General features: G+C 47.8%; 1 protein-coding gene across 1 annotated transcript in view; it reads left to right on the top strand.

Annotated features, from left to right (window-relative positions):
• The window catches only part of TBXAS1 (thromboxane A synthase 1), a 155,767-nt gene that overhangs the window by 87,925 nt on the left and 45,055 nt on the right, over nt 1-22,787 (top strand). Inside the window, exons 6-9 of the mRNA XM_036328564.1 lie at nt 1,925-2,041; nt 16,161-16,249; nt 18,132-18,280; nt 19,958-20,088. Of these exons, the coding sequence (XP_036184457.1) occupies nt 1,925-2,041; nt 16,161-16,249; nt 18,132-18,280; nt 19,958-20,088 (486 nt within the window). The remainder of the gene's footprint in view (nt 1-1,924; nt 2,042-16,160; nt 16,250-18,131; nt 18,281-19,957; nt 20,089-22,787) is intronic.

Below are 22,787 nucleotides of genomic sequence, written 5' to 3'. Positions count from 1 at the left end.
AAACTTGACAACTATTTTATATGACATCCATTCACATCTCCTCTTCTGAAATGACTGATTTTTGCCGCTCTCCCTCTTACAGTATGACATCTAGAAATGAAAACATTTCTCTAACCAATGCCCCCGAAATTCTCCATTAAAACTGGGGAATCCTAATGGAAGCTGTGGGCTGGGAAGAGTATCGTCCTGGCCGATTGGGGAGGGGGAGGTTTGAGGGCTATGCTGACATCGCGCAGAGGGCTAGATTTGTCCTCCAGGTGCCAGATAAAAAACGTCTTGGATCCAGTCCTAGGTCTGATGGATGGATACAATATCCAATCAATCTTGACTCTTATCTCTAATTTATTCGGTTTCATCAGGACCCCATAAACCACCACCCAGCCTTCCTTGGAGTGAAATGTTTTATTGCCTGCAGCTTTTCACAGGACTGGGTGTTTGCCAATATATAAATATACCTAATGCGTGCTTTCTCCTTTGACTCTGGAACCTAAACAAATGGGTTATGTTCCCATAACTCCATAAAGCCACCATTCTGCATGGTGACCAAGGCACTCCTACAGAATTTCATCCTAAACACGGAGAGGATTCCTCTGCAGAAAAATAGCCCAGCCCCTTGGTTCTTATATATAATTAATTCCCCCCCACACCCAGATACTTTGCAGTTATGTTTTATAGCTTATTCCGAGTGTTCATATTTTATCAGAAAATTATAATTTTCCTCTAAATAGGAGTTTTTACAAGGCTTTTGAATTATGATGGCTGGCTTCATGTTTCAACTATAATTAAAACGGGGAAAAGAACTAGTGAAACCGTACATCACATGTGGTTCTGAAGAGTGCTTGGGCCTCCAATCCCCCCTCCTCCTCACACCCTGGGGCCTTGGGGCGGGGGAGGGGGGACCCACTGATCAGCTGTGGGGAGGGGGGGGTGGTCCCAGCTTTGACCACTGGGTGGGAGTAGCTGGTTTTAGGAAGAAACAGAATAGCCTGGAAAGAAGGGGTGAGGAGGGTCATCCTTTGCATGCTTCCAGACTCAGCTGACTACCTCCTCCTCCGAGAAGCCTTCCTGACCGTTTGGTCCCCTATGATGTTCTCACCTTGCCCTGTTTCCTCACTTCATAACTCTCACCTTCTCATGAGCAGTAATGACATCTGTTCGTTAGTCTATGAGCTCCCTGTCGGCTTCCCCACTGGACTATCAGCTCCTTGAGGGCCAAACCTACGCCTTCATTATTCAACCCTGGAGAGCCATCGCCTGGCATATATTACACAGTCAACAAATGTTTGCTGAATGAGAAAAACGAATGAATGAATGAGTGTGTGAATGAGTGGAAATACACAGGAACACGGCTCTCTCTCGGAAGCAGCTCTGTTGGGATAAGCTTCCGAAGGACTCTCCTTTCCCCCTCCCGTCTCCCTCCACACTCCCCACCTTATCTTCCCCCATTCCCCGCCCCCTTCCCCACTCCACGACACACACCGAAGACCCAGACACATGAGTCTGTCAACTCCCGGCCCAACCTGACCAATCCAGCCACACAAAACTTCTTGCCATCAAGTTCAGGCCTGAAACTCCATCCCAGGGGAGACTAGCCCACCCCAAGAAGCCTGCTGCTTGGTCCTCAGCAGAGAGACTGCAGAGCATACAGGACCGCTGTGTTACTTATACAGCGGTGACCACATTGTCGCAGGGCGAAGTGGGCCAGCAGAGCGTATCCATCTGCTGCCCCGGCCCTCCGCCATGAATCTTCAGGTCATTATCCTTAAGTCTTTATATTCTTCTCCTGTATCCTTGCAAACGAAACCTCCCCGTTTGTTGGTCATTGGTGAACCTTTGACTAGAATGTTTATCATGGGCCTGCACTGCCGCCCAGGTGGCTCGGGCTCCCTTGTGGTCTAACCCTCTGCTTGCTGTTTTCCGTCAGGCCACGGGTTTGGAATGCAAACCGGTAGCTGACAGCATCGTGTTTTTACGTGACAAAAGATGGGAAGAGGTCAGAAGTGTCCTAACTTCTGCTTTCAGTCCTGAAAAGCTGAATGAGGTAAGACCCGGGAAATGCAGACTCTCTTCCTTAAGGGACAGGTTTTTTTTCTTCAAATGGTGATGGAGAGCTGGTTCACCCTGCATCACTCGTCCACGTGGCCCAACAAAATGCCCTGCCTCCTGGGGCCTTTAGACCTCCCTATTCTGCAAAAGCACAGGACACTGCATCGGCGTCTTCCGTTTCCCCAGCCTCCCACATCCTCAGAGGCCATGACCCATCGAATCAACAGCACTGAGGGCATCCCCTCTATGTCCCCAGACCCTGCCCCAGGCACTTTGGGGGCACACGGGAGAAAACTGGGGCAGTGTCCCTCACACTTTCACGTATAATGGACCACCCGGTGGTCTTGTCAATGGGGCCCGAGACTCTGCTTTCTAACAACCTGGCAGGTGATGTGGATGCTTCTGAACAGTGAGGCTCGCCTTACACAGCGAGGGGCAGGAGAACAGCCTGAAACACAGGTGGGCTCGGATCAGACCCGAAACGGGAGGAGATGGCCATGGTTCCTGGGGAGGAGTGGGGGTGCATGTGGAAGAGCTCTGGGCGCGCAGGCAGGCCCTGGTAAATGAGCGCCCTGGTCATCCTTCCCGGCTGGCCAAGGCGGAGGGAAGGGTGGCATCCCCAACAGGCTGCCAGCTCTGTAAGCCCTGGGCTCCCCCCGCCCCCACCCCTTCTCCCCAAGTTCTCGCACTCCTGATCCTCACTGATGGCCCCTCCATTGCCGATCTGGCTTTAGTTTCTGTTCCGAATTCTGCAACCCCTGAGGAGGAGGTCTGGAGCCCTTATGTTTGGTGGCGAAGGGGCTGCCTCAGTTTGAGTCCCAGTTCCAGAGCCGCCCACCATGTCTAGCTGTTCCGAAACGGCTGGGCTTGGAGTGGCCTGTCATCAGCTCAATAAATGAAAGCTACTCTTAGCTTCAACTCAAGACGCTCACCCCTATGGTTCTGTTCAAAGCCTATGAATTTTCTGAAGCCCCCAGGAGAGGAAGGGTCCCATACATCATAATTAACTCCATCCAAGTGAGCTCTCTCAGAAACCCGTGATCCTGTCCATCTTCAATGAGGTTTAATTTGTTTCCACCACGGCCTTTGGTATCTGAGGTCAGAGGGCATGGCCCCAGCTCACCAGCTCACACTCACAGCTCTTACTGTGCCAGGCACCACTCAAAGGGCCTCCTATTTGTATTAACACACAACCTTCACCACATTCCTGTGAGGTAAATACTATTATTATCACCTCGTTTTACAGATGAGGAAACTGAGGCACAGAGAGACTAAGTAACACGCCTCATGTCACACATGTAAGCCAGTGAGCGGCAGAGCCAAGATTAGAATCCAGCTCCAGGATTAGAATCCATGAGGACTGATGAACCTTCCAACTGACCATGTCTCTACTTAGCTACGTGGGACCGTCCCGGGGTTGTCTGGGGGTGGGGGAAAGGAAGTAGAGCAGATGGGGCCCCTGTGGAAACCTAGGCGGGTTAGAAGCAGCTCTCCTCTCTCTATTTTATACCCAAGTTTGGAATCAACTGAGGTAAGGAAACAGGTTTCAGACAGAGGTCATGGCAATGTCTCCTTTCTTGCCAGTAAAGCGGTTTGAGAACAGTGGCTCCGCCATCCAGTCCCCGAATGGGCAAGTTGCAGCCTCCCCCGCAGGAGGGCGGCCCAGAGCACACACCGGGTCAGGGAGGGAGCGCTGCTCCACTCTCAGCCTCCTTACATATTGAGGTTTCAAGGGAGAATTTGTTTGAAGGAAGGGCCTGCTTCTTTAAAAAGTTGTAAGCACTGGACAAGTTCAAGGGAGGACTCCTTTACGACATTAGTCACCAAAATGTTGAGTTAACCAAAGAAGGGGGTGACATCCGCTGGCCATGGTGCATCCTATTTCTTTACTCATGAGTCAGCAATGGCGTGGCGGCACTACAGATGCAGCGAGAATCTCATTTGTTAAAAAGACACTGGTGAAGTGTATTGATTGGGGGAAAAACAGTAAGAAAGGAAAAGAGTTTTCTTGTCAGTCTTGAGCTGTTTCTTTGAGGGGGAAAAAGACCCGTATCAGGGTCTAGATTTCTTTAGCACCTTACAGGGTATATTCCAGAAAGTGGTACAATATTGTTTCCCAAATAAATCTAGTGCTGGGGGACCCAAAGCATCTCCTTTCTCTGGTTCAGAAATTGAAATCTTAGTGTCTGAATTAGTTGTGGAAAATAGAGACCCTCACAGAGGTTCACAGCACTAGGGGAAGGGGTTGTCATAAATGAAAGAGGTGGGGGGGGGGACCGGGGGGGGGCGGGGAATGTCATGGACAGATCCCCTGGGTTTTGTCAGTTCTAGGCCACTGTTTAACATATATCCCCAGTGAACTTAAAGCTCCACAGAAAATCATCTTCCTACTAAATACAGGTCAGTTTACTTTCCTGGGTTTCCATTTGAGAGGAGGCCGTTCCGGGGGCAGGGGATCCCTCTTCCTCCCCCTCTCTGGAGAACTTAGACCTGGTGAGTTTAAGGTTCCTGGGAAACAGATAACTGAGCAGATGCACCAGGGAGATGTTGGCTGCAGATCTGGAGCTCAGGAGACAAGGGTAGGAAAGATGGTCATCAGACACACAGACATGGGCGAGGTCGCCTGTAGCACCAGAAGAGAAAGGGGGGCTGCGGAGAGCCCCACTGAAGTGAGGGGCAGAGTAGAAACCTACAAAGAAGACTCAGGAAGAAGAGCTGCAGTAGAATTCCAGGAGAATGGGGAGGGGGAGTATTTCAGGGAGGAAAGAGGTGCTAAATGCTGCTTAAATGAAGGAAACATGAGGACTGAAAGGGACGTGACAAGGATAATATTTTTCCAACATGAAACCAATGTAAGTGTCTCACGCTCCATAAATCGTGTCCCCGTGATTTCCTCTCCCCACCAGATCCGTGGCTCTCATTGCTTCAGAAGGAGACAGTGGTGCCGTCCAGAGCAAGGAGGTCGTTGCTCAGCTTGGAACTGCACACCAGGCTTATGTGATCCACACAGAGACAGGGGTCTTGGAAGCCAAGATTTGTTAGGGGGATAGAGTTTTCCTAATCCCAAAAGCAACTTCCCTTTGCATATGAAGAACAAGCAAGGTTTGGGGCCCTGAGCATGGACTCTATGACAAGATGCAGACAGGATGGAGGATATGGGAAGAGCCTGGCTTCTATTCTATGGAAGATGGAGGGAGGGGTGGAAGAGAGAAGAGCAGGCTACCAGACGTTAGTGTCTCTGACTGCCTCTTTCCCCAGCATATATAACCCCCCCCCACACACACACACACACACACACACCCCTAGTTTCTGGATGCTTCCTTGGACTTAAACCTCCCATCAGGCTCTGGTCTCTAGATCACTGGTTCTCAAACCACGGGCTTGTGACCAACAGCTGCACCAGAATCACCTGAAACCCTTGTTAAAAATACGTAATTCTAGCCACCCTAGGACCTGCAGGAGGAGGACTTCTAAGCGTGTCTGGGAATCTGTATATGTCACAAGTCCCCTGGCATCGTTACAATAAGAGCCAGAGTGGAAAGCACTGGTGATCTGTCTGACTCTTGGTCCCTTGTCCGACCATCTGGCCTGTGGTTACCCACGTTCTCAGAATCTGGGCCCCAGGACCCCAAACCCTTCCCTGCTTTATTCTCCCCTGTAGCACTATCACCAGCGAACATTCCATTTACTTGACTTGGTTTATTTCTTTATTGTTAACTGCACGGCACTAGGCACATAATGGGCCCTAAGTAATGATTTGCTGAATGAATGGATGAATGAAGAATCAAAGAACCAGGAAGCTTCCAATGGAAAGATATATGCTAAAACTGAGAGAAAAGGGAAATAATTTTATCAAGGAAAATTAAATACAAGGATGCAACCAATTGTTGGCTTCCTCTTTAGAGAGTCACCAATATAGATATTAGATATATACAGAAGGAGAAAAAGTAGGTCACGCCCAGCCGTCATGGATCAGTGGTTGAGCATCAATCTATAAACCAGAAGGTCATGGTTCAATTCCCGGTCAGGGCGCATGCCCAGGTGATAGGCTCCATCCCCAGTGTAGGGCATGCAAGAGGCAGCTGATCAATGATTCTCTCTCATCATTGATGTTCCTATCTCTCTTTTCCTCTCTGAAATCAATAAAAATATATATTTAAAAAAGGAAGAAAGAAAGAAAAAGCAGGTCACAAGGACACAAAGAGGAGAATGAGGTACACAGGGTCTGGGTGGAGGAGGCAGAGCTGGGAGAAGCTCAGAGAACCAGCAGGAGCCTGCACTTCACTTGGTTGCTGGTTCCTAAGTTAGTTTTCCCAGAAATAACTTTGAAATATCCATTATCTTCAGTCCTTTCTGAATTTGTGACTAGCTTTTGGGCTTTGTTTTCAAACTTCAGAGTTCATTCTTGAAATCAAGGTTTATTTTCCCTTGGAAGTCTCAGGCTTTTTCCCATGGCACCTTGGCAGCCCAAGTCCTTTACTGTATCTGTGTCATTAATATTCAAATAACACTGGCTTTATTTATGTGGATTTTAGACTGCCTCAGTCAACAATGCTTGAAAGTCACTTTAAAATCAGCATTATATCACAAATCCATATTTTTTATTTAAAATAAAATTGGTTTCCGGCTTAAGTTGTACCAGGGATAATATAGAGAGATAGAGACACAGTGAAAGTGGATTGATTCATGCCTGATTCCAGAATCAGAGAAGACCATCAAATCATTGCCCAGTGACAGGCGAGTTATTGAGATTTATATTGAAGGATGGCTAAGTAGTGAGGGGGAAACAACTAATGACTTTATTGGGGGGAGATTTTGCCAGGTTAACCTGCCAGAGTTTTCACCCTCTCTCCTAAAGGATTAATTTTTTTTAAGGGGCAACTGGTAGATTTACTTAGATTTTTAGAGCCTTTTTTAGATTCTTTACCAAAGGCTATTAATGAGTAACCCTGGGATTGTGTAAAACTTTATTATGGGCCAGGAAGTAAATAGATTTATCTTCAGGAAACAAAACTGGGGGCTAATTTAATTCTTCTCTGAGGGAAACATATAAGTAAGGGGATTCCCTGGAGACCCAGGTGAGCACTAATTTTATTTCTAAATTTTATAACTCATCTGAAAGAGGGAGAACACCGGGAAATCTATACATTTGTATATTCCTCTAAGCTCTCTGAGTTGAAAAGTATTAAATCAATTGAAATAAGTTGCTAAGACTGTTCTAAGGTTGTGTATGTCAGCACAAAAGTGGCAGCTAAACCTTCAGTGTAAGCAAGAATAAAATAATACTTCGAGGAGAAAAGCATTTCGACTATACTTATGTGACGATGAACTTCAAACTAGGAATTACTACCAAGGAAAAGGATTTGAAATCACCGAGGGCCAAAAAGGCCTAATGGTCATACAGTTCAGTAAAATATTGCAAACCATCTTCTTAGAGATTCATCAAGTACCTTAGCATGTTAAAGGCTTGGGAGAAACCTGCAGGAGGGAGATCTTTGTCTCTTTGTTTATTCTGGGTGCAAATAAGTTTGCAGTAGGTGAAAGCGTGGGTAGTTAATGTCATCGCCGGCTATTGAGAGAAATGAAGCAAGTGGGCACTACGTCTTTGGAGGTAGAGTTCATGAGCAACTCCATCGTCAAGTGCCTCCTGGGCAGAGACCAAGCTCCAAATTGGATGGACCATGGACCATGGACCCAACCCAATATGGCGGCTGGTCTATTCTCAGTCCTCAAAGCTGGACAGATGTGATGGACATTCTCTCATTCACCCAGATAATTAAGCTGGTGGAGGCCCACTGAGCTGGCAACTTCATACATGATTTCCTAAGGCTACGTGTGTGTCACTCAAGAGGAAATGAGCCAATTGTATATCTGTGCTTGGGGACTCAAAGAAAAGCCAGACCAACTGGGAAGGTTGGTATCTCTTCCAGGCACCGAGAATCCAGCTTGATGCCTAATTTTTCACTTTCGTCCAGATGTTTCCTGCCAGGAAGGCACAGTCAATAATGTATGAATCTTAAAGGCGGAGGCAGAAGTGGTTATTATTCCCTCTAGGCCTTTCTTGCCTTGGAGAAGACGTATTACTCCAGGATGACTACAATTTTTAAAAATTTAAGTTGATAAAGCCAGCTTATGAGTAAATGCATAGTTACAGCCATTTCAGTGCAAAAGTCTTTGCAGAATTACAGTCATCACCACAGTTTAGTTTGACCTTCAAATTTTCACTGTAAACTCTCAGACAGTCACGCACAAGGGCTTCTAAAACAGACCCTCGTCTTCCAATGATGTTAGAACAAGCAGCGTCCTCTTGGCTGTATCAGCCTCCTGCCGTCTATTTTTAATATTTGCTTTTATTTCTGAGTCCTTCCAAACAATAAAAATGAAAGTCATTATAACCAAGTGCGGCTATGGTGATAAGTACTTCGGAATCCAAAAATACCTTGTCCCTGCCTGCCCAGGTGCCCGTTTTCCAGAATGTCTGGGTATTTATCTAGCGGCAAGAGGCCCTTATCCTGCAACACAGTTGTATTCCACCGACACTTAATCTCCTAGTTAAAATCAATATAATGATGAACTGTTTAAATTCTGGTTAAAATGTTCCTTTTCCATCTGCATTCGAAAGAAAACACACTCCTCATCATGGGTACCCCATCCTGGGTTATAATTTGGCTCTCCTTTGCCAGAATTATAATGTCACTCCGACTTGCCGCTGGTTAAATCTAAGAGCATCTCAATGTGCCTCCTAGCTTGTCTGTTGCCTGGCAACTCCAGCAGCCACCTCCTCGTCGGGGTGAGTTCTAATTGGTCAAACTCTTGACAGGAGCCAAGAGTGATTAGAAATGACACTTTATTATTCACCTAGATGGCTAGAACTGATATATATCAGCAGGAAATTTTGCATGAAAATAAGTCATGGATGTTTTCAATATCTGGGTAGCAGAGGGAGGTTGTAAGTTTTGTTAACTAGTATGAATTTTACATTTATTAGTCACCTGTTTAGAGGTATTATTTTTTTCTATTTTTTAAATCAACAATATAGTTCAATACCATTTCCCATCTGTATTAGCTGACCTTTATTTATTCAGAAAATCACCCTCTAACGTCCATGCCAAAACAGCAACAGTGCCCACGGGTCGAAGCGTGCCAAATAGAATGAAACATTAAATTCATAACATTCAACTGATATTTATTAGTTCACATCTTTAAGGGGTTTATAATGTAGAAGGGCAACAGGATGGATGTATTTCTACGTCATTTCCAACTCGTGGGAGACGGTGGCACTTTGGGGGTTTGGGGGGTGGGTAGCATTGGAACGGAGCCCTGGAGATTTTGCTGAGTTTTGACAGAGGGAAAGGTGCTTTGCAGGTGGAATGAGCTGCAGGAACAAAGTCATCTGGACGAAAAAGTACAGGGTGTGTTTGGGGAATAGGGAGTATAAACTGGCTGGAACACAGAGTACGCGCAAGCACTTAGTGAAAGCAAATGGGAAAAGTAGGTTGAGGCACATAGAGTTCCCAGTTCTCTGCTGGGGGCGGGGGGAGTACTTGGTGCACACTTCACTGAATAGTGAGGAGCTATTAAATATTTGAAAGTGGGGGACTGAGGAAAAAAAGGGTTCCAATTCAGCCATTTAGCTTCCAAGATCTTATACACACACACACACACACACACACACACACACACACACACACCCCGACTCGTGGGCAAACACTTCTGGAGCAGGTGAGAACAGGTCTCCACTTTGATGTCTCCACTTTGCGTGGCCCCAAAGGGGTGGCTCCTGGGGGCCACATATTGATCTCAGGGCGGTGGCCTGCACAAGGGCTCTTTACTGAATCTTTCTTCATAGATGACACATGAATCACCCAGCCTCCACACCACCAATGTGTGGGGTCATTTCTGTTTAGAAGTATAAAGTGACACAGAAGAGACCCTCTCCTCCAGCTCCCCTGCACTCCCCCAACCCCCCCGAGGAAATGTGTCTCTCCTAGCACTCAGCCTGTCTCCATTCTCCAACCGTCCGGGACTCCAAAGGCTTCATGGTGTTTGTTTCTCAAGTTCATGGCATCAGAACTGGATTGAGTGAGATTATAACCTAGATGTTAATTAACTGAGGAGCAAAAGGATTATGCATCCTGAATTTGGAGAAAAAAGGCAGTATGTCAGAAGTCAAAGGATCTGGTGTCCTAATTCTCACTTTTATTTAATTATTTGAGCATAAAAATCACCAGAGTCTGCCTTTTAGGTCTTCATGTAATTCTGAAATAAAACAGATACAAAAAGGCTTTTTTAGGGATGTCACGTGGTGGAGCAAGTAGGCCTACTGAGCTGGCTATTTACTGCCCTGAACTAGGTAGGACGTTGCCTGCTCTTTCCATGGCTCCCAAGCAATGGTCTCAACCTGGTATCTACTGACCTCCTTGGAATCCCAGAATGCCCATGGAAAGGGACTTTATAGCTCATTGCAATGAGCCCCACATTTGGGGGTGAGGACCCACATTCAGAGAGATTCCAGTGACTCGCCCAGAGTAAGAGGTAGAACCACCATGGGCCTCAGGTCTTCACTCAGGGCCAGCTCCCAGGAAACTGCACTGCATTCATGCTACGAGCACTCAATGTGTTAATGTTTCTTGGATGCTTTCTATGTGAAGGCCCTTAGGGAACATTCAGCCAATCAGTCATCACATCGCTATTTGCAGAGAATCAACTGGATGCATTGCACTGTGCTCATTCCCGATAGAACAAATGCCAAGAACCTCAATAATACATGACAACATGTAAGAGTTGCCACAAGATAGTAACATTGCGAGTGGATTCGTTATCTATTGCTGTGTCATAAATTACCCCTAAATTTAGCAGTTTAAAACAACAAATTTTTATTCGCTCATAGTTTCTGAGGCTCAGGGATCTGGGCATGGCTTAGAGAGGTGCCTCTTTCTCAGGGTCTCTGTAGTCAAGCTGCCAGCTGGACTGTGGTCTCACGGGAAGGTTGGACTGGGGGAAGGTGGGCCTCGAAGTTTACCCACATGGTTACTGGCAGGGTTCAGTTCTTAATGGGCTTTAGAAAACAGGATCAGAAGCTTGTTCTACATCCTTCAGTCAATGGGGCTCTCCGAAAGATTTCAGCAAAACATTGCTCGGGTAACAAGTATTTTTGGAAGGCCAATCTGGTGACTGCAGACAGGATAGATTAGAAAGTGAAAAGACAGGAGGTAAGGAGGCCAGAAGGTTCTTTTGAAAAAAAAAAGAAACTGTTAGTACACCAATGTGCCAGGCACTATACTAGGTACTAAGGCTACAAATATGCTTAAGATATAGTCATTGTTCTCAAGGAGCAAGATAACAACCACATTCCAGGCAACCCGTGGCAAAGCCTGAAGTAGCGTGGTCACTGGGGAAATAAAGATGGAGAGACAGATTGGAGAAAGGAGTGATGATAACTAGGTGAGGCAAGAGCACGTGGACCCGATGGGTGCTGTGAGGAATAAGAGATGAGAGACTGATGCCTGGCACTCAAACCAGTCTGGGAGCATGGGCATCCCAGTGCTTGCAACTTTCACTGCCTTCTAGCGCTAAATCTTTTACCTATTTTGTTTCTAATCTTTGTCATGACTCTTCAAGGGAGCTATTACTATTCCCATTCTGCAGATGAAGAAATTGATTCGGTGAGGTTAGGTCAAACACAACTACGAAGTGCCAAGGAGAGGAAACCTAACAATTGGCACTGGCCTTGAATGTTTTCTCTCCCTGGGGCCAAGTGTATTTAATAAGGTCAAACTTAGCCTCAGGAGGAAACTCCAAGGATGAAATTCTAGGGATTGCCTAGAAGGGGAGAGGAACGCCTTTGAGCAGGAGAATGTCTGAGCCTTCTGGGTCTTTATCCCATACGCTGTCTCTTTTGCCCACTCACAGAGCCCTCTCCGGCTTCTTGAATGAGCTCTCTGGCCCTCGGGCTGCACCTTGATGCAGAATTCCTCAGTCAGTAAAGATTCCATCCGCTTTGTGTTTAACTGGGCCACTTTGATTATATGGTAAACTGCAGGTTACCAAGAGCTTCCTTTCTTGGGAAATTTCCTTTACCCTTGATAGTTACTGCCAGTTACTAAATAGCTGACCAGTCGTACACTCAGGATCATCTATAATGAAGATAACCAATGTGAGAGCAGACAGAAGAAAATTGGGAAACTTTCTCCCCAGGCTTGGCTGCTGGGCTGATCCCCCCCCAAGAAGAAATCGTTCTTTAAAAGCCCAATAGCAATAATATTTTATCTGACTCTAAGTGTAACATATGTGCATTATGAAAAACAGAACAAAACAAAAATCACTCATTATGCTACGAAGATGAAAAGGAACGGCCAAATGAGAGTCTTCTATTAAGATGTGTATGATGATAGCATTGTGTGCTCATCTGTGCATGTGTTTGCACAAGCCACCTCTACCTGCCTGTCTGCAAATCTAGGGGAATAACTGCGGGGTTTGTGGATTGTATGAAGATGATCGCAAGCCCATCAAAGCGAGCTTCTGTTTGTATGCGACTCGTGTAAGAGTAAATACTCCGTGACCGCTTGTGTAGGATGCCAGGAAGAAAACCTGAGACGATGGCTACTGGCCAGCACGCAGCTCCTGCTCTCCTGTCTGATAATATTTTCCCTGCATTTCTTTTAAAAACATTTTTCATAATTCATGCCCCATCTCCTATCACATTAACCCAACTAAAAATGTCATTATCCATTCGGTTCGACAGACAGCAGGCAGAGTATGGTAGAAAATTACAATCACGCCAGCCAGCAACAAAGAATTCCAGTCACAAGCGCGTGGAGGCGCCGATGGTGGGCATCTGGCCCACCCCCTCTGCACTGTCCAGGCATACGATTAGGTTCCGTATGGGTGGAGCCCTCTTCGTACACACAGCATGCTTCTGAAGAGTTGTATGTAAATCAATTTTATATTGCATCCCATTTTGGTACATTAAGGAGGCTTTAAGCTTGACATCTAAAGAGACTTCCTCTTTTTTTTCTTTATTATTATTTTTTTTAGAGATAGAGGAAGGGCTAAGGAGAGAGAGAGAGAGAAACATCAATCAGCAGCCTCCTGCACACAACCCAATGGGAGATCAAACCGGCAGCCCAGGCATGTGCCCTGACCAGGGATTGAACTGGCAATCTCTCAGTGCACAGGATGATGTCCAACCAACTGAGCCACACTGGCCAGGGCCTAAAGGGACTTCCTTTTAAACAGTAGTTTTCTTTTTGCCATGTTACTATTCTTCTAAACTACATCTAAAAGATATTTCTGCACATGTGATTTGACTGAAGCAGAGTTCAGTTGTACCACTAAGTTTATTAAAATAATGGAAGGAGCCTAGCTGGTGATGCCAGTCATAGAAATGCAGCTTAAATAGTACCGAGTCCTCCAAATACTAAGGTGGCCTGAGATTTCTTGAGAGTAACGAGCCTCACACACACTTTTGTGCTGACGGATTATTAAACGGATGGTTTGTGAGGATTTAGGGAATAATTCAGTGGTCACGAGAGTGCATCCAGAATTATCAAGAGTAAACCAGGGTAGTCATTCTCATGTCTTTTTTTAGTGGACTTCAGGATATGGAGATACGATACCGGGCATTTCTGCTTCAGCAAATCATTTGACAAAGTCTTCCCCGCCCCGCCCCGCCCCATCCCCACCCCCCAACCCTCACTTACTGATAAGATGCTGCCTGGCTGAAAATTTACTTAGGCTCCTGCACAGCTGCCCAGAAACAGTGATAATGACCATTTCTGTGGCTACCTAGAGTAGCCGCCTAGTGGAGGGCCTCGGGCTCTGTGTTTGATCCTGTATACATGTTAATAAACTGAATGAAGGCTTGGAAGACACATTTACCAAATTTCAGTTGGAACAAAGGAGTAGCCACATTGCAGGAGATAAGATTTGAATGAGTGAGTACACAGCTCGGCCCACACACACTGAGTACAGACGCCCAGTGCTCTGAGCTCTTAAGGCTTCCTGAGCAGAAAATCCTCTTTTCCAGGCTCTCCCTGTCCAGATACTCCCTCCAAGTCTTGGCAACAGGGGAGGGCCTCAGATGCTCTGCCATCTCTCTACTGGGGGTGGGGGTGGGGGGGCAGGGGAGGTGTCTGCTGAGCTGCCCACAGGTGCTGCCCCTGCCACTGTCCCAGCCCTGGGAACCCATGCAGCCCTGAGCTCAGACCATAGCTCACTCACTTTCACACAACAGGAATGCCCTCTCTGCCTCTTACACAGCGAGGAGCTGGGCCCTGGTGACACAGTTCCTTCCTTACACCCCAAAGCACACGGGGCTGTCTTGGAGGGAGCAGTAGGAGGAAAGAGTCCAACAAAGCCATGTGTTCCTCCAACCTCAGCCAACAGCCACCCAGTCTGTCCCGCTCTGCCAGACTTCTCCAATCACCTCAATGTTTTGGGGAAGTTAAGAGATTGTTCCACTCAGAACACATGGTAGGACTTATTATTGCAATACAAGCAATGTAAAAGCAAAGCCTTTCAAATGAATGGACCCTAAAGGGTCAAAAAATCAATTGTACATGGTGATGATTCATGGAGAAAGATCTTGTGGTTTTCATTGACCTGAACCTCAATATTTGCCTGTTATATGTCTCCTGAAAAAGTCAACATAACCTGGCTTTGTGCTTGATGTGCAAGGAAATGGCCTATTTATAATTTACAGGATTGCTGTGTTCCGTTCATGGAGTTGCCTTTCAGGTGTGATGCAGGGAGAGAGGAGAGGAGAGGAGAGGAGAGGAGAGGAGAGGAGAGGAGAGGAGGGGAGGGGAGGGGAGGGGAGGGGAGGGGAGGGGAGGGGAGGGGAGGGGAGGGGAGGGGAGGGGAGGGGAGGGGAGGGGAGGGGAGGAAAAAGTTAGATTTCGCCTCAATACAATATACCTCCTAACATTTTAGGACTTTTTCCAAATGTCTCAAGGCTTTATCAGCAAAGAGTGGATCTTATGTAAACATTATATCCATTCATTCATTCATTCATCATTCATTCATTCATTCAACAAATAATTACTATGTGCCAGGCACTGTTCTGGGTACCAAAGACACAAAAATGGACAAAAATCTCCTGTACCCAGAGGAATTTATATTTTTGTGTCAAAAAGGTAAACTCTAAACATAGATAACATTTCAAAATATGTTTTCCAAAGAAATGCTCAGAACAATGTAGTCCAGCATGTTGCTTTCCCGGTGATGTTGCTCTAGAATGCGCCCTGGATAAAATGGCTCCCCTCAATGCTTCCAACTTGGCTTTCACGTGGGTGCCCATCAGGCTCCAATAAGAATCCCACCCACTCAAGCCAGCCTGCGGTGGGGTCAAAGTGGGGGGCAGCCAAAGTGAGATCTAAATTTGTGGAAGCTGGATAATTAGTAACATGAATGTGCGTATGCTCACGACACCGTTCTCTCTCTTAGAAAATTTCCATAATAAAAATATTTTACTATTAAAAGAGAAATTCAGCAACCATCCTGCGTGGGCATAAAAGGCCTCTTGAAGTCACGGGTTCCCCTGACTTGAAGGTTATGAGCAATTTAAGCAGAAATGAACAACCAGCCATCAGAAATGCTCTAAGAATGACTTTTGTATTGAATGCGAAGTATGGAAAGGGGCAACCTTAGTTCCTTGGGCTACTCGGATTTTCTATTTTAGTGGAAGATCTAAAGTATAATTGAAACCAAGTTAACATGGATTTGGGCTAATTCCAGAGATAGTACATATGGATTGCGGTCTATTTACTCTCTAACGCTAACCAAATGTCATGAAACCAAATACAGATTGTCATTTCCATCGCAGCACTTAACGATCATTTTCACAATTATTTCACAGCATTTACTCTACATCCTTTCTTCTTTTTGCTTCCAAAAAAACAGATTGCTTAAGCTAAAATAGAAATTTTACAGCTATTGTATGTCATGATTTCTGTGAATTTTAGCCCTTCCTCTTGAATCTTAGCTGCGTGAATATTATCTTCAAAACAATATCCATTTTCCAGGAAGCACCACACATAACCTCTTTATCTGCAGCTCCTGTAGGCATGCTCCCCGCATGGTGTCCTAATTACACCTTTGTTATCCGCTATCAGATGACGCCCCTAATCAGCCAAGCCTGCGACCTGCTCCTGGCTCATCTAAAACGCTACGCGGAATCTGGGGACGCTTTCGACATCCAGAGGTAAGGGCTGCCTTACAGGTGAGAAGTCCCACTTTCTAATCGCTGCTCCTTGTAACGGTACATAATTACTGGACAATGACCTCGGGACCAGCAGAGGATGGAAATGCTAAAAGCTCATAAAAGCACTGGCAGACTGACCAACGAGTAGACATGAAACCCGTATGCAACGTGAAGCAGATGTGAACACAGCCCAAGGGGAGTGCGGCATGTTGAGGGAAGCCTCGAGCAGGCAGTGGTTTGTGAGTGGACTTGTCCGTTAACCTCTGCAAACCTAGGAGTGGGCAGGATACACCCGGGAGAAGGGCAGGGTCCTGGGAAAAGTCCCTGCATTTCCACTTCCGGAGAAACTGTGGTGCACCTCAGCCTCGAAGCCATGACTTAGCGGGGGACATCAAATTTAAATGACTGACGATCTGACTCTTCTCCCAGTTGTCCTATGCTCACTTATGGTAGACTAGGGGTAAGGTGGGGGCGGCAGATAAGCCGGAAGCTGACTCATTTTTATTATCATTGCTAATAAAATGATAACATAATCATCACTGGCATTTACATTGTACCCTGCTGTTTACACAATTCTCTTGTACACATTCTCTCTGGTCATGAGATGCGTGAGTTGGCCAAAGATAAGGTGGGCACAGCAGCTATAAAAGCAGAGTAAACAACTCTTAAAACCCTTAAATCTTCCATCATTGGGATCAGATGAAATCACATTCAGTTGTCAAATTGTTTTTGCAACAGGAGCAGGGAGATGTGTAATCAACTGTAGGGACATTTTCAATAACAGCAGTCAAAATAAAATAAGTCGTCTGGAGATGTCATTTACTCCTCATGGTTGGTTATAGAATTTATGAGGAAGAGGAACTAGGTATGGGCCTACATCAAACCCTGAAAATAGTCCTTTTAATTACAAAGGGATATGACTACCCAGTTGCTGGCCCTTTTAGAATAACAGAAAAAAAGATCACTCTAGTTTAAATGGCCATTTGGGGGCAGGCATCCCAGAGCCCGAGAAGTTCATTTTTCTGGAGCTACTGCCAGACACTTTCCCATCTGTTTGTTTCTAAAATACAACGTGTGTTTTCTGTAATAATATAATATGTTCATGAAGCTGGTTCCAAAGTTTGTCTTGTATTTCTTTGAGAGTGACGGGCCTCTGTGGTTTTTTGTTTGTTTGTTGCCCTTATGAAAACTGTAAACCCATGAGGAGGGAGCGGGGATAAAGCTAATCCAACTAGACAAGCAGGTTGTTAATTCATTCATCACAATTTGCTCTGTCTCGACTGATCATCAGATGCTGGCTCTGAACAGCTTTGGGGTGACATGCATAGGCTTTGGGTCCACTGTTTTCCCTCGGTCGCGGGAGGAAATTTATAGCGCAGTTTGGTGTCGGACCGTGTCTGGCTGATACAGCTGCCACAGCCTGGAAGTTATGTGACGCTGTCCCCGCTTCCCGTCTGTGTTCAGATCAGCTCCTGGTGGTGTCTTGTGTCTCCTCTGATATCCCGCTGTCCCTGCTCAGAGGGTCTAAGCCAGGGGTGGGCAAACTTTTTAACTCGAGGGCCACAATGGGTTCTTAAACTGGACCGGAGGGCCGGAACAAAAGCATGGATGGAGTGTTTGTGTGAACTAATATAAATTCAAAGTAAACATCATTACATAAAAGGGTACGGTCTTTTTTTTTTTAGTCTTATTCATTTCAAACGGGCCGGATCCGGCCAGCGGGCCGTAGTTTGCCCACGGCTGGTCTAAGCCCAGCTGCTTCCTCCCACCCCCTCCCTCAGGCCTGCAGGAAGCTCCTCTTTTGAGTAAGTGGACGATGGAGTCCAACGGGTGGGCCGATGGCAGAGTCCTCTTGAAATTCAAATGGGTCCCTCTCCCGTAGGTGCTACAACTGCTACAGCACGGATGTGGTGGCCAGCGTCGCCTTCGGCACCCGGGTGGACTCCCAAAAGACTCCCGAGGACCCCTTCGTGCAGCACTGCAGGCGTTTCTTTGCCTCCTCCATCCCCAAACCGCTCCTGGTTTTAATCTGTACGTACAGCCCCCCGAGGGCGGGGACACTGGGCTACTGCAGGCGGGCAGAGCCTGGGGCACGTGGGTGGTGCTGGAGGCTCTCAGGACCCAGCCTCTGCCACTAGGAACGGTGCTCAGGGGTCTCTGGGAGTCACCCTGCAGGGTCTGCCATGCAGAGGCCTTGTCTCCCCAGAGCCCCTTCTTACCCGCCCAGGTGGCCTCTCTCACCACCGCCAGCCACCGGGGGAACAGCAGCCGAGCCCTCTGCGGAGTGTGTTGCACGCATTGCCTCAGGAAGGGCTTGAATTCATCCTGTAAGAGAGGTGTTCTCATCCCCATTTTATAGATGGGGAAACTGAGGCTTAGAAAGGCAAAGCCGATGCTGGAACCCAAAGCCTTTCCCGGGCATATTTCTCCCCGCCAGCAAGATCCTCTGCAGAAGACTTCTCTGCCTGAGGCCCAGTGCACAGCAAACTAGAGCATATGCGGCAGGTGGCGTGCAGGCTACCTATCGCCACGGAGACCAGTCAGTTTACTTTTAGAAGTGAGTTTTTACCCTCTGGCCAATTCCAGTATCTTCTTGCTTTCACAAGAGTATCGAGGTGTTGAGTTCGTTGTTATTAATTATTGCCATCATTTCTAACCATTTGCAGGGCTGGTAAATTTTATTCATTCCTCGGTCAGCTTCATTTCCATTTCTGAGTCAATGTCTATGGACGTTGCTCTGCATCTGCTTGCACTGACATTGTAGGAGGAGTTGCAAAGGGTTCAAGCATCGTCCTCCTTTGCCCCCCACCCCTGCACCTCAGGGAGCTGCTCCAGCTGAGTTGGCCCCTCTTGCCATCAACCACGGGGAGGTGGTTCCATGGTCCCACGCTGTTGCCGCTCAGCTCTCTGCCACTCGGAGCCCGTCTCCCTGCCGTGTCTCTGGTTCAGGCTCTGGTTCTTGAAAATGGGCAGAGCATTCGGGTCCAGAACTGCCCGCCCCAGCCCGGCTTCCGCACAATGCCTGTGCACAGTAGGCCCACCGTGAACGCCGAGGAGCTAAACTGAGCTGAGTTCCCTGTCACCACCCAGGAGGTGATAAGCATCCCTGACCCAGGTAGCCCTGTCCCAAGGGCATGGCAGCAATGGCCCAGGCTGCACATGACACACAGGGGAGGCACCCACAGGGGGTGGGGCCAGCATCCTTGCCAGCAGCTGCGTCGGCAACACTTAGGGACGATTCAAGTGGTAGCTCTGGGGACAGTTATCCAGTGGGGGCGGGAGGGTGCACATGGCCAGAAAGCTGAGAAAGTAGATCAGCTTCTCCCACTTGCTAAGACTTGAAACATGGCCTGCACTCTGTTCTTTCTTGATGAAGTACAAAGAGCGTGGGCCCTCATATCTAGGGCCTGGAAAATTAATTTCGAGGCATGAGATTGATTTCTGGAGGGGAAGATGGAAGGGGGGATTCAGGCATATGAGTGTTTATCAATGTGCAAGGGGCGGCGAGGAGTCCAGGGGTGGAATGAGACGCGGCCCCTCCCCGAGGAGCCAGGAGCGAGGAGCGAGGAGCGGCAGTTCAGAGGGGAAGACGGGCCTTCAAGCGACTCTAATTCAAGGCCGGGGCTTGCTTCCTGGCAACAGGCCTCTAACAGCCTTGGTTTATTATCGCCCCCCCTTTCAGTGCCATTTTTGTTTTTCTCTTTCAAGTATCATTTCCATCCATAATGGTCCCACTGGCCCGGATTCTGCCCAATAAGAAGCGAGATGAACTGAACAGCTTTTTTAACAAACTCATTAGAAATGTGATTGCCTTGCGGGACCAGCAAGCAGCAGAAGAGGTAACGTGCTTTAATAGGACACAGCTTCGGAACGGAATGGAACCTAATTTGGCATCGTTCGTGGTCTCTTTTTTCTCTCTCCCCTCCCTGCCCCACCCACGGCGCCCTGCTGTCCTGCATGGGGCTCCCACCCAGAGCTTTCCAGGGGCAGTAGAAAGAAAGGAGAAAGGTCGAGGAGGAGCAAACAGGAGAGAGAGCAGGCGGGAGGCACTGTGGGGAGAGGTCCGGACAATCTGTCCACACTCCGAGGTCAGTAGAATTAAAGCTGCCCCCCAATCTCACCACCTATTTCAAGCATCACCCCCCGCACAGGTCAGAGCTGCTCCCAAGAGAATTCTCCAGATAAATGTGCTTTTCATCAGTATGTTCTTTACATTGAAAAAATGGCAAGAATGAGGTTTTACAGCATGAGCAGCATCAATATTAGAGAGGAGGTAGGCAGCCCTCACCAGTCCCACACTCCCTTTCGGCTCCCAGAACGCTCCTACGTAACCTGTGGCTGGGGGCCCTCTCCTGCTTCATCGGAGACCCAAGAGTCCTTTCCTCCTCACAGACTTGCACCACGCTCGGCACAAAGTAGGGACTGAGTAAAATATGTGTTCCTTGAACTTGGCTGAGAATGGAAGTAGGAATTTTTAATGTTAGGGAAAATAATTTCAATGTTGGATATGCTGGTTGCATATGCAACGCTATGCTTTAAGGGGCCTGTTACATTCAAGAAAGTTGCTTAAAAGAGAAAGGAAAAAAAAACAAGGCAAAATGTCTTATACAAAATTGACTTGGGCACAATGTTGCTTTCAAGGGGTTTCCTCAAAGGCTGGGTGGCTCAGAGGATTGACAAGGAAAAGGGAGTGAGGCCCAATGGTGGCAGCCTTAGTGGAGGATGAAATCGGGGGGTGAGGGGCAGGCTGGATGCGCGGAGCTGGCTCGGGGAGCAGCAACCTCGCCCTGCCCAGCTGTGTCCTCTGGAGACTGGGCAGCAAAGGTATCCAGGTCCAGAAGGTGGGGAAGGTGTAGACAAGCTCATCACCCCTGGGCCCACACCACCATGAACTCAACTTGATGCCCTGGCAGGTGCGGGGAGGATGATCTAACGGGCACCCCCGGCCAGGCTCTGCAGCCTAAAGAGACAGGGCGCTCAGCCAGGGTCCGGTTTCTCGGGAGTGAGGCTGGGGCCTGGGGCAGGAGACGGGGGAAGCCCCATTTTCAAACCTCAGTGCTGCTAGAAAGGTGTGGGTGTGAGTGAGCATTTGGTCACTCCCACCCACACCCCCTGCCCCAACGCAGCCTGGAACCCACTGGCTGAGGAGTCAGGCCGAGATTCTCAAACTGTCGCACCCGAGTGGCTTACGAAGAGGCGAGGGTTATTAAAGATCCAATTACTGGGATTGCCTCGAGCTTTTCCTTTTATAAACTCGAGAGCTATTTGTTTCAAACAATGAGTTGATCTGAGGAAAAACCTCCCAACCACAAATCCAGAACTGCCCGTGTCAAGACAGGGCTATACGGTTACTAAGAAAACTCACTTTAAACCCATCTGAACTCTGCAGACATTCCATCAAGCAGATGTGTGTTTGCGCAGTGGAAAATGCGGCACAGATGTTAAAAGGTAAATATTTTTCTAAGCTCTAGCCGATGGGTGGATTAGACACCTACATCTATCAGGGTGCGTATTTTTCTTGGATATAACCATAAACCAGCAGTGTTCGGGTCCTAAATGGGCAGTGTTTGAATAGCCTGGTGATGCAGTGCAAATAAAAGCAAGCCATCTGCACTAATGCCCCTCTCCAGGCCGGGGCCCCAGAGAGCAGCCCTTTCTGGCCTCCATAGCTGGAGGTTAAGACTGATTTGTAGAAGGCTCGAAGGCCCTGTAGCAGCCTGCCTCGGCCTGGAGGCGACGAAAGGATGCCAGCTGCGTCTGCCCCTGGGAAACTCCAATAGTGTGGATGTGCTTGTGCGCCCCCTCCTGCCAACGACCTCACCCCACTCCAGCAAAGCCACAAGCAAGCCTCAGGGACCACAACTGTATCACAGGCCGAGGAATTTCAGACACGCCCACTGAGAGGCCTGCGGATATTCTGGGGTCCCAGGCCGGCATCCAGGAGCTGAGGTAGCAGAGGGGATCACCTGCCATGCATGCCATTATGCCCCCACCTTGGCCCCACGGGACCAGAGCTAGTAGTGGGGCCACCACAGCCATCCAGGTGTTGACCAAGCAGCAGGAAGGAAGCTGGGGTAAGCCATCCCTTGAGGATGCCATTGGGAAAGCAGAATGAGCAGGGCCAGGGTAGAAAGAGGCAGCCAACTGGGCTGGCCCTTTGCTATTCTCTCCACTGTTCCAACCTGAGCGGGTTGGCCGGACACTGAGGCCCTGCCTCTTTGGTCTCCAGGTTCTTGACACCCAGGCCTCGCTGTGAGCCCTGCTGGTATCTCAGCAGACACCTTCCAAGGTCACAAATCTGGGAAGCAGAAGAGCTGCAAAGGTCTCATGATCCAAGGTGGCTGCTCCAAACAGCATGTCATTGTCAGCAAATCCAGCACAGCCTTCCTCAGAATGCATTCAACGCGCTGCATTTTTATTTATGGAGCTGTGTGTGTTGCGTGCCTAACATGCACTCCGCACAACACCAAAACTGAGGTGGGGGTGCAGGGTCCTGCCCTGGAGACACTCCTATTTTTATAGAAGGAAGAAAGCAGCC

Source organism: Myotis myotis, unplaced genomic scaffold (genome assembly GCF_014108235.1).
Source record: "Myotis myotis isolate mMyoMyo1 unplaced genomic scaffold, mMyoMyo1.p scaffold_m19_p_11, whole genome shotgun sequence".
NCBI lineage: Eukaryota > Metazoa > Chordata > Mammalia > Chiroptera > Vespertilionidae > Myotis > Myotis myotis.
Note: the sequence above shows the minus strand (reverse complement) of the source record. Positions and strands in the feature narration are given on the sequence as shown.